Below are 12,291 nucleotides of genomic sequence, written 5' to 3'. Positions count from 1 at the left end.
ATTTTATTATGGTTTTCCTTCATGTCTGGAGTGTGCAGTAGCCAGGACCACCTTATGACAAGGTTGGAGTCTTGCTAGATATGTAAGATTCAATTCTTTGCTATTCCTTTGCCTCTTTATATTCTAGACTTACATTACCAGTAGTGATGAACTTACTTTAAATAATTTAGCTCTTTAATAATAAACGTTTACATTTCTCCAGGACCTTTCTGCTCTCCAGTTAAACTCAGTTTCATGTGGGAAAGTAGAGGGAAGGAAGTATTAGTAGGCTTAAAGATTGGTAGTCTCTTAGTAGTGAGGCTTTCTAATTTGGACTTTGGTTTAAGAACCACAACAGAAAATCTGTTTCTCCACAGTTTTAAGATTCCATGGGGGAAAATCTTATTCAGAAGTGGTTTTTAACATTTGGATTTCATCCAGGAATGGAAATGTATTAGATTCTTTTATTTGCAACAACAGAACTCTGGCTAATTAAAACATAACTAAGACATACTACCTGTCTTAGTCAACTTGGGGTGTGTATTATAGTCCATTTGTGTTGCTATAAAGGAATACCTGATACTGGTAATTTTAAAGGAAACAGGCTTATTTTGGCTCACCATTCTTCAGGCTGCATAGGAAACATGGTGCTGGCATCTGTTTCTGGTGAGGGCCTCAGGAAGCTTAGAATCATGGGAGAAGGTGAAGGGGAGCGAACATGTTACATAAAGCAAAAGAAAGCAGGAAGTGCCAGCCTCTTTTAAACAGCCAGATCTCCTCTCCTGTGAACGCAGAGAGTGGAAACTCATTACCACAGGGACAGCACCAAGCTATTAATGAGGGCTCCACTCCTGTGACCTCTCATTAGGTCCGTCTTCAATATGGGAGGTCACATTTCAACATGAAATTTGGAGGGGACAAAACATCCAAACCATTGCAGGCTGCTGTAACAAAATACCATAAACTGGGCAGCTTAAACAGCATTTATTTCTCACAGCTGGGGAGGTTGGGAAGTCCAAGATCCATGTGCCAGCAGATCCAGTTCTTAATGAGGATCTTCTTCCTGGATTGTAGACAATCACTTTCTCACTGTTTCCTCATGTGGCCTAGAAAAAGTGAGAGAGTGAGCTCTCCTTTCTTTGTTTTAAGGACACCAATCCCATCATGGGGAGCCCCACCTGTATGACTTTATTTAAACCTGATTATCAGGCAGAGGCCTACCAAATACTACCATTGAGGTCAGAGCTTCAGAATGAATTTTAGGGAGGACACAAACATTCACTCCACAAAACTTCTCTTACTCCATTTTTTAATTCTTGTTATTTTACCTCCATCTGAAGGGGATAAAAACTAGAAATTCTTTCTTTAGTCCTCAGTAATGTTAAGTTTACCTTTCTAGGGTAATTATTTGACAAAATACACAAAGTTTTATCTGCATACATATGTACAGGCAATAATTTTTTACTTTTAGGTCTTCAGTCCATCTAGGGTTTTTTTTTTTTCTTTCAGTGTTTAGTATAAAAGAGGGGTCTGTATTTTTCAAGTATTTTGCTCATGCTCTTTCGGCATTTCTTGACTAATATATTTCCCCACTCAAAATATTAGCTTTGTTATATACCATGTCCTATTATATATAGGTCTGTTTGTGTACTTTCAATTATTTTATGTTACTAATACCAAATTTTTATTATTTTTACTTTAATATTTTCCCTCTTCAGTAGTCTGTTAGTGTTTTAAAATATTTTTGGCAGTTATTTCTACCCTGTTTTTTAAAAAATTTTTATCAGGGTTTTCACTATAATTGTATTGCATTTGTGTATTAATATGGGGAGAATTGACATGTAAATAAGTTTTCCTACCTAGGAATATGGCATAGCTGCTATTTTTTCAAGTCAGGTTTATAAGTTTTTTACAGTTTTATTCATGAGTGTTTTAAATATTAATGTTTACAAATTAAACCCTTTTCTGCAATAAATGTGTAAAGATGTCACCCTTCATAACATACTGATTATATAGTTCATATATATTTTGCATATGTTTATAAACAACCACATTATTGGTTCTAGTAGCCTTTCATTTCATTTCATCTTCTTGGATTTTTCAGGTAATAGATTTTTCAAATAATATTTCTTTCTGTTCCTTCCTAATATTTATCGTTTCCTTTTTCTTATTACACTGGATTGAATTTCCAGTCTCAGTTGAACAATGGTAATGATAGTGCACCATCTTGTCTTGATCTTTTTTTAATAGCCATGCCTCTTTCTCTTTAGTGCTGATAATGGCCACTGATTTGAAAAGAATCTACTTCAGAGTCCTTTTCTTAGTTAGATTTTCTTTTAAAATCAGATAGTAAATGTTTTATTAAATACCTTTGTAATATCAAATAAGAGAGTCGTGTGAGCTTTTAATGTGATGAGTAGTCTAAAAATGTCCTTTTGTTCTTAGAATAGTCCTACTCGGCTGTGTAGTTTTCTTAAATACAGAGCTATTATTTCATAATAAATGACATTTTTTATTAATATTCGTGAGACTACTTTTTTATTTGTTTGTAAAATACCAAGCTTGTGATAGGTTGCTAAAATACATTAGAATACTTTCACATTTCATGTATCTTGGATTAATTTTAAAAGCTTAGTAATTATCTGTACTCTAGCATTATAGAACATGATAGTAAATTTTCAGGGCCTGATACTTTTTTGAAGCAATGGTTAAAAAACTGAAACTTTTAAATTTGTAGCTGTTAAGTGTAGTCAGTGTCAATGTCAGTCCCTTTTTGTAATATCCTCAGTCATCTCTTAGGTGATAAAATTTGCCTTCTAATTTACTTTTTTGTTTTTTCCTCTAAAAAAGATTCATGGAAATAATATTGCATGAAGTTTTTTTTTTTTAAACATTTGGATGTGTTTGAACATGTTTAAATGCATTTTTCTTGATTATCTAGTGGTACCCTTCTGCATTTCAGTATTCATTTAAAAATATTAATTAGATGTAACTTTTAAACGTATTGTTTATACAATTTCCATTTTTGAGTGCTTATTTTGGTTTACTTCTTGGTTTGTGTATTTGTTCTTTTATTTTGTTAGGGCACATATGTGAGTGGTAGACCTCCAAGGACTTGTTATACATATTCTAATATACTTGTCAATGAGCAGCATCTTGCTTGACTATAGTAGTCATGGATGTTAGTTTTATTTCCCTCAAAACATTATAAGTTTTGCTCTATTGCTTTTGGGAAGGAAATACGTATTATATGGAAGAAGTTTGATGTCATTTTAACTTTTGCTTGTGAAATTTTTTTTCTTAACCCTGAAATGGAAAAAACAAAATTATTTTACATTTATATAAACATTTCTTCATTAATATTTTCTGGCAATTGATCTGTCTTTAATGACTTTTCGGTAGAGATACTTGATATAGGGATCCTCCAAAGAAGATACTTCAGTCTTTTATTTGGTTTGGGAGATCCTACATGCATAAGTTATCTATTGCCGTGTAAAAATTTACCCAAAAACATAGTGGCTTTAAAACAATATCCATGTATTATCTGTCAGTTTCTGTGTGCCAGGAATCGAGGCATGACGTAACTGAATCTTCTACCTCAGTCTCTCTCTCAAGGCTGCAGTCAAAGTGTCAGCCAGCGCTGGGAACTCATGTGAAGGCTTAACTAGGGAAGGATCATGCTTCGAAGTCAACTTGGTCCTCATCTAGTGCTTTTTTTCACGCAACACATATTGGCATATTGTTAGTTTATTTGATAGTCACATTTGAATCTCATATCAAGCCCAGAAAACACCTGGTTCATTTCTTTTTGTTAGTTGTAAGTTTTGTGTGTGGTGCATGTGAGTGCATGTGTGTGTGTGCAGCTAGAGATAGTTACAGAGGGGGTCAGGAAGGGAGGAGAGTGTTGACAGCTTTTTTCTATTTTAAGAATTGTAATAGTTTTTTTTCCCGCCATAGGTGCCTTAGCTGGACCAATTATTGTGGAGCCACATGTCACAGCAGTATGGGGAAAGAATGTTTCACTAAAGTGTTTAATTGAAGTAAATGAAACCATAACGCAGATTTCATGGGAGAAGATACATGGCAAAAGTTCACAGACTGTTGCAGTTCACCATCCCCAATATGGATTCTCTGTTCAAGGAGAATATCAGGGAAGAGTCTTGTTTAAAAATTACTCACTTAATGATGCAACAATTACCCTGCATAACATAGGATTCTCTGATTCTGGAAAATACATCTGCAAAGCTGTTACATTCCCGCTTGGAAATGCCCAGTCCTCTACAACCGTAACTGTGTTAGGTAGGTATGCTTGAATTATGTATTTTGGTGATACTGGTGAAGATTATAATAAAAATATTTTAAAGAAATTAAAATGGTTGAAATTTGATTTAACTTTAAAGTAAAATAATTCAAATATGATTTTTCAAGATCCTTAAAATTTATGATTCTAGGTTTCCTTTAAATAAAATCTTGTCTGTATATACCTACTTATCTATGTAATGCTGCATAGTTTTAGCTAGTGTCTATGAAAGATAGTGATGAGTTTTAATTATAATCTAAGTTCTGAGTTTCTGTAACATCTTTATTTTCATTATCTCCCCTCAAATTTTCAGCCTTTAATTAAATTACCATCTTAAGTTTTTTCATTTTTAAAAAATTGAGTTTTGCATCTAGGAGCCATTGAAACCTCATGTTTTAATTTTTCATATCAAATTTTATTCCTGCTATTTTAGGTTTGCATAACTATCTGAATATTGTGCTTTCACTCATAATAGTGATATTCCACTATTTCCTATGATACCTGTTAAAGTTTATGGTAAAATGTTGAAAAAGCTCATTAACCTTAAGCTACTTGCAGTGAAATGTAAACCAATTTGGAAATGCTGATAAGTACTTTTGAAATGATAGAAATGAAAATTGAGGAGCAATAGCAACTGGTAGCTGCTCACATGAAGATCTGCTGCTTAGATTCTTATTCAGACAACTACTAGTAGTGTGGGTAGCTGACAGCTTCCAGCTGTTAGGTCCTTTAAGATTACTTCAGTTTTCAGGGCTATTCTTTTTGTGAGTGACCTCAGACCAGTGACTGAGTGAGGCAGTGGTAGCCAAGGGTAAGCGCTTCTTGGGGCTAGTGATTGAACAAGATAGTAGTGTGAAGATTTTTACCCAAAGTGGGACTCCTTTAATGGAATATGCCCATTGGCCTGAATGGAGACTTTGTCAGGGTACTGGTAGCTCCATTTACTCAATTGAATCTTCCTTCTCTCTTTTCTCCCAGTTGTCACTCCCTGATAAACCTTTTATACTTCTCACATCACAGTGTCTGCTTCCCGGAGAACCAAACAAGTTAATAGCTCCAATGTTTAAGGACATAATATTAGTGTCTCCGAAATACAGGACAGCAATTTTGTCCAAATTTATTATATATTTTTTCATGTTGAGAGATATTTTAATATAAAATTAGATATTTGAGGCTTAATATATTTAAGACACTGCCCTAAGAGCTGTGGGGACATATAACTTACATTTAAGAGATTTATATTTTTGAGAAATTTTCTGATTGGAAGGCAAGGCATGAATATCCGAAAACTCACGTGCAGGACGTCAGTAAAAAAGGTAACATAAAGTACTGTATGGCTCACTCCTGTAATCCCAGTACTTTGGGAGGCAGAGGCAGGTGAATCACCTGAGGTCAGGAGTACAAGACCAGCCTGGCCAACATGGCAAAACCCCATCTCTACTAAAAATACAAAAATTAGCCAGGCATGGTAGTGCATGCCTGTAATCCCAGCTAGTCGGATGGCTGGGTCTTGAGAATCACCTGTACCCGGGAGGCAGAAGTTGCAGTGAGCCAAGATTACAACACTGCACTCCAGCCTGGGCAACAGAATGAGACTCTCTCAAAAAGAAAAAAGAAAAAAAAGGACCTTGCATGTGAAAAGAGCAAGCTCATGGGGATAAAATCACTTTTCATTTTGCTTTAAATTGTAGTAGTTCCCTCTAAATTAATACAGTACTTACTGGCTTAAAATCCAGGCTGTTTGTTACAAGATTAGTCATTATTTTGCCCACACCTACTTCTCTTGCTTCATTTATTCTACTCCTTGCTGCTGTTTTTTCAAAAACCCAAGTCTTATCATCATCATAAACTATTTGCAGTTCTTTTGACCTACGTTTTTATGGGTGTTTCTCTTTCTGCCTGGATTGCCTTTTTTTCTGGCCTTTCTTTCTTCCATGTAACTATTATTCATCAAATCACATCCTTTTAGTAGCCGTTCTTGACCCCTTTCTCCAAATCTGATGCTTTTTTGGCTGTCGTTGTTATGTTGAACATATCTTTATTGTAGCAGTTACCACACTATTACAAATGTTTTCTGCACTATAAACAAGTGTTGGAGAGTAACTGTGCATTTACAAATTTAATTTTATGTCCCTAAAAGCAATAAGAGTTTCCAGTATATAGCAGTCATACAGTGTTATTTGAGTAGGATATAGGAATGGATTAGTGAACTTGGTAGTCAAGAAGTATTTCTTAGGAGAGGTAGTTGAGTCAGTCAGTGGTGAGTAGGTTTTGGGTAGGCAAAAATGAAAGAATATGAAAATGGTATTCTAGGATTGTGATAGTATGTGAACCAAGGCAGGGAAAACAAAACAATATGCAGTTCACCCTTGAACATCATGGGTTAGAGCTGTGTGGGTCCCTTTATACATGGATGTTTTTTCAACTAACTGCAAGTAGAAAATAGAGTATTTGTGGGATGTGAAACCTGCATATATGAAGGGCCGACTTTCTGTACATGGGTTCCGTAGGGCTAACTGCAGGACTTAAGTATGCATGGATTTGTTTATACTCAGGGATGCTGGAACCGACCCTCACCCCACTGCAGAATATTAAGGGACCACTATACATTAAGGGAAATTTTTCTTAACCCCAGTGTTGTTGAAATTTGGGGCCAGAATTCTTTGTTGTAGTGAGCTGTACATTCGTTGTAGACAGCATCTGTGGCCTCTAAACACTATGCCAGTAAATACCAATAGCATTCCTCGTTGTTAAACTCATAATGTCTCCAGACACTGCCAAGTGTCTTCAAGAGGGGAGCAGGAGTTAGTGGGGAATCACCCCCTGTTGAGAGCCCTGTGTTAGTGGAACACTGAATAAGTAATTTATTCGTTGTTCAAAGGATTTACATAAAGTATAAGAATTAAATTTTAGAATTATAGAGTAGGACCACGTTAAAGTAACTTGAATGCTAGAACAGGGAATTTGAGCTCTATATTATTGGAAATTCATACTTTGTATTCAATAGTTGTGCTGCCTCTCACTTGTCTTCTATTCTCAGACCGTTGCTATTTAAAATGTAGTTCATGGACCAGCAGCATTGGCATCACTTGAGAACTTGTTAAAAATATAGAATTTCAGATCCGTCTTAGGCTTATTGAATGATAGTCTGCATTTTAGCAAGATTCCCCAGTGACTTATATACACAGTGAAGTTTGAGAAACACTGCTTTGATCACATCACGTAGAGGAATGCCTAACTCACAACTGACCTGATTTAGAGAGCAATGTGATGACAGTTGTGATTAGGAAGATGGGTCTGGTGTTTTTGATCAATTGAAATGAAGAGGTCCTTAAATCATAATGTCTCAGCTATGAGGCCATGAAGACTTGCAATTAATTTTGTAATTTCTGCCACATGAATGAAGAAAAGAACTGTTTCAGAGGAATAATTAGCAGAATTTTGTATCTGATTGGATATAAGAAGTAAGGAAAGTTTGAACAGTAATAAATTTTGAAAGTTTGTGATTAAATTATGTTACCGCTAGTTAAATGGGCACATATGAATGAAAAACAGGTGCTGGTGATTGGGAGGATAAAATGATTTTGGTGTTAGGTTTGAGTTTGAGGAGCTATAGGTGGAAATAACCAGGTGTAGGTAGTTAGAAGCTGAGGCGTCAAGCCTTGTATTAAAATTGAGGAAAGTTCAGAATCATCTGGGTAGTAGTCTTTATCAGATAAAAGTTTTTAAGTGAGATACAAAAGTAATTGCAGGCCCAGGACTGATTATTTATTTAAAGGAAGAGGTTAGAAAAAATAAGAGTTCTCAGAGAGAGTTATGAGAAGAACTCAGGCAGAGTAATATCATATGAAGAAAAGATAGGAAAGTTTTTAAGGAAATGTTACTCTAGCAACCATTTCCACAGTAAGAAGTAAGCCCTACAGAAAATGTTTTGACTATTTTTTAGTTTCTCCTAAGGACAGCACGTAGCTAGTATCATTCTAAATGCATAACTTAGGAATTACTTCATTACTTACAACAAATACTTTAACACATTAGGATTTAATTCTTTTCAACTGATTGGGAAGAGCTGTGCTGAAGTATCAAATTTGACAAAGTTAAAGAGACTAGACATAAAAGTGTTGAGTTTTAGATTAGGGGTCTTTGATGACATTAGAGTTTCAATGGAGGTAGTAGCAGAGCCAAATTTAAGGAATGTAGTATTTGCACCACGTATAATCACAAATGACTGTTTTCTCAGATCTATGTAGAACTTTTATTCACCAGTAAGAAAAAAATAGACAGCTGACTATAATAGTCATTTTGCAGAAGAAAAGATTCCAAATGACTCATAAACATATGAAAAGATCTTCAACCTCATTCATAATCTGAGATATTAAACATAAAATCTCAGTGGCATACCATTACATACCTATCAGATTGCAAACATTGAGAAGTCTGTGACAATATCAGCTGGATGACAGTATCAACTGGTGAGTATGTGGACCAGCAGGAGCGCTAAGACTGGGAGGAGATTGGTACTTTGGAAAGGTTTTTGAAATTATCTGGTAAAGTTGAAAATAAGTAGTAGCAATTCTGAGGATATACTTGTGCACAAATATGCTAAGATACATGAATGGAAATGTTTCTTGTAAAATTGTTCAGATGAAACAGGAACTCCATTGTCCATTAATAAACTATAAAGCAATTAAAACTAATAATATATACAATTGTGTATAAATCCAAATGATCTAAAAATAAAAAAGTAAAAAAATGAATTCCAAAACAATAAGCTAAAGCTAAATGTTCCAATATGAATGAATCTCCAGAACACAAAGTTGAGTCAAAGAAAAAGTACAAAAATACATGTGGTCCAATTCCATTCTTAAAAAGTTCAGAAACAGGCTAAACTGTGTTGTTTAGATTTGCATGAGTTGGTTGTAGAACTATAATGAAAAATAAACAGTTGATCTCCAAAGTCAATATAATAGTTTCACATTGAGGCAGGCAGGTTTTTAAGGTGTAGTAGAGGAATATGAGGGACTTATGAGGTTCCAGTAATAATGTTTGTTAAGATGTGTGGTGGTTATGTGGATGTTTGCTATAAAATTGTTCATTGCATGTGTTGCATGTACTTTTTCATTTGTTATTTTACAATAATGCATCTTATGAAAGGAACTACATAAGGAAAATAATCATATCCATGAGAGTAAAATGTGAAGTAAAAATAGCTTTCAAAGTAAAATGTGAAACAAAATTTGGTTCTTTCAGTACCATCAAGAACAGATGGTACTGAAAGAACCAACTTGAAATCCTGGAAATGAAAAAAAAAATCATTGAAATAAAAACTCAATGCACACAATAAACTAAAGACTGGACACAAAATTTATGAAGTCAGTACTGAGGAATTTACACAGAAGCACATAACAATTGCTGGAAAATGTGAAAAGATAAGAGATATTGGGGGTCGAGTAGATTGAGAGGTTCTGACATTGTTACTTTACCCTGCTGAGGAACTTTCTTGTATTGGAAGAAGATAGGTGGTATGTCCATTCCAATAAACTTAACTATTAGTGATGGTACATGTTAGGATGACCTTGAAGTATATGTTGTAAATAAAAGTAATTGAACACATTCAGCAACCCTAGTTGGCTCTTTTGGATATATGAGGAGTTAAAGGTTGAAAGTTCAAAAGGCAGTGTTTTAAATGAAATTATTGAGTCACTTATTGGGCCAAGAAAAACATTTCATCTCCAAAGCGTATGTTCAGAGGAACTTTTTTTTTTCATAACATTTTAACAGTAAGTCAAAATCATAACTTATTTTTAAAAGTGTTTGCTTTAAAATTTTTTTGCTGCAAAATGAAGCTCTCTCTATATATATTTTATATATGTATAAAACTTATCTTGCAGAGAAATAATACCTTTAATCTCATAAAGGGAATTGTGATCTAGTTCACAGAAATTTTTTGTATATATTAAGTTGGAAAGAATTCATCGTTCCCTAAAGGAATATATATCTTTATCAGGTAGAGCCATCTTTGTAGTGGTGGTATGAATTCTTGGTCTCATTTGTCCTGGCTTATGATCTTTAGTTTTTCCAAGAATGTGATTGACGATGGCATTACCTAAAAAATGTGTGTAGATTTTATATGCATTTGTCCTTAAGCTTGTGAAATATGTTTAGATGTGACTTGCAAAGATATAAACATATTCTTGTTTGAATGTAACTAATTTTTTAAAAAATATTTAAACAGTTGAACCCACTGTGAGCCTGATAAAAGGGCCAGATTCTTTAATTGATGGAGGAAATGAAACAGTAGCAGCCATTTGTATCGCAGCCACTGGAAAACCCGTTGCACATATTGACTGGGAAGGTGATCTTGGTGAAATGGAATCCACTACAACTTCTTTTCCAAATGAAACGGCAACGATTATCAGCCAGTACAAGCTATTTCCAACCAGATTCGCTAGAGGAAGGCGAATTACTTGCGTTGTAAAACATCCAGCCTTGGAAAAGGACATCCGATACTCTTTCATATTAGACATACAGTGTAAGTAAATGTAACATTTGCTTTTTTAATATTTGTCAGCATGTTTATCAAACTGTTTTTAGTTTGAATATTTAATAGCTTGTCCTTGTTTATTTTTGTTTTTCTTTTAATTTTGTTTATGTTTTCATGGAAATTTCATTTAACCAAAACATTTTTAATCACTTTTGTAAAGATGAACAGATGACTTTAAAGTTGCTCTCCAACTTAAAATTATAATGTAACCATTTCCTTTTAAGATCTTAAAATTAGGCTCAACTTAGGGAGTTATGGCAACTTGTACCTCAAAATGTACAATGCTGAAGGACAAACAATTTCTGCATTCTAATTAACTGAGCTGTTACTCAGTTTCACTGATGCCCCCCATCTATTTTCTTGTTGTTGTTTTTGAGATGGAGTCTTGCTCTGCCGCCAGGCTGGAGTGCAGTGGCATGATCTCTGCTCACTGCAACTTCTGCCTCCCGGGTTAAGTGATTCTCCTGCCTCAGCCTCCCAAGTAGCTGGGATTACAACCGTGCACCACCATGCCCAGCTAATTTTTGTATTTTTAGTACAGATGGGGTTTCACCATGTTGGCCAGGGTGGTCTCCATCTCCTGACCTTGTGATCCTCCCGCCTCGGTCTCCCAGAGTGCTGGGATTACAGGCGTGAGCCACCACACCTGGCCTTGTTTTCTTTGATTTCCCTATATGCATATTAATTAGTTTGAAAATCTGTATTTTTCAATATTATTTCTAATCTTGTCTCATTGATCATGTTATAAGAATTTTCTTAGGTTAAAAAACAATATTTTAAATACATCATTGGATAATAACCATTGTAGATACAGGTTCAAAGCTGAGCCACTTGTTACTTGTGTATTTTTGTTAAGGTATACTTTCCTGTGTATGTGTTTATATATTCTTTTGTATCTACTTTTCCCTTTGAATAAAGTTTCTTAGTTTTTAATACATTCTTTGTGATTTGTATACAATTTAAAAATTTCAAGTAGTAGAAAAGGTGATGGCTGTAGATAGTTTATAGCAAAGATAATGAAAATTAGGCAGATTAGAGACAACATTAGGAAAAGTATTTAGGTTCTGCTTTTACTTCTATCCATGTACAAATTATAAATTTAGGTGTTTTTGAGGAAATTCTATTTTTTGTTGTTGCTACTTATTTGCTTTTTGATATGACATGCATGGAGTTTTAAGTTACACATATTCATTACACTTGGTGTAATGGTTTTTAAAGCTAATTCCCAGGATCTTTTTCAGCCTTTATAGGGTTAACTTGAAAAGCTATCGTTCAAAAACTGTTACTGCCATTGCATTCTTAAATGCTAATACCTTCTTTTCCTAATTCTCTGGAGAATTCTGTTAAAATTTTTCTTTTTCCTTTTCCTACCTTGCTTTTACAGAGTCTTAACTTTTTTCCTTGTCTCATAAAATTCACATCCCAATTGGAAGTTAATGTATTTTGCATATGCATATGTTTACCTTTC

The 12,291-nt window shown here is 34.4% G+C and overlaps 1 protein-coding gene across 8 annotated transcripts in view; it reads left to right on the top strand.

Annotated features, from left to right (window-relative positions):
* Positions 1-12,291, top strand: part of LOC105470416 (nectin cell adhesion molecule 3) — a 129,303-nt gene that overhangs the window by 33,552 nt on the left and 83,460 nt on the right. For all 8 annotated transcript variants that reach the window (XR_011620364.1, XM_011722403.3, XM_071092453.1 and 5 more), the window contains exons 2-3: positions 3,937-4,278; positions 10,515-10,811. Coding sequence is in view for 7 of the 8 variants with exons in the window: in XM_011722403.3 (XP_011720705.1) it covers positions 3,937-4,278; positions 10,515-10,811 (639 nt within the window). In the remaining variant the exon portion in view is untranslated. The remainder of the gene's footprint in view (positions 1-3,936; positions 4,279-10,514; positions 10,812-12,291) is intronic.

This window comes from Macaca nemestrina, chromosome 2 (assembly GCF_043159975.1).
Source record: "Macaca nemestrina isolate mMacNem1 chromosome 2, mMacNem.hap1, whole genome shotgun sequence".
Taxonomy (NCBI): Eukaryota; Metazoa; Chordata; class Mammalia; order Primates; family Cercopithecidae; genus Macaca; species Macaca nemestrina.
The sequence above is the reverse complement of the archived record's forward strand: the minus strand, read 5'-3'. Positions and strand labels throughout refer to the sequence as shown.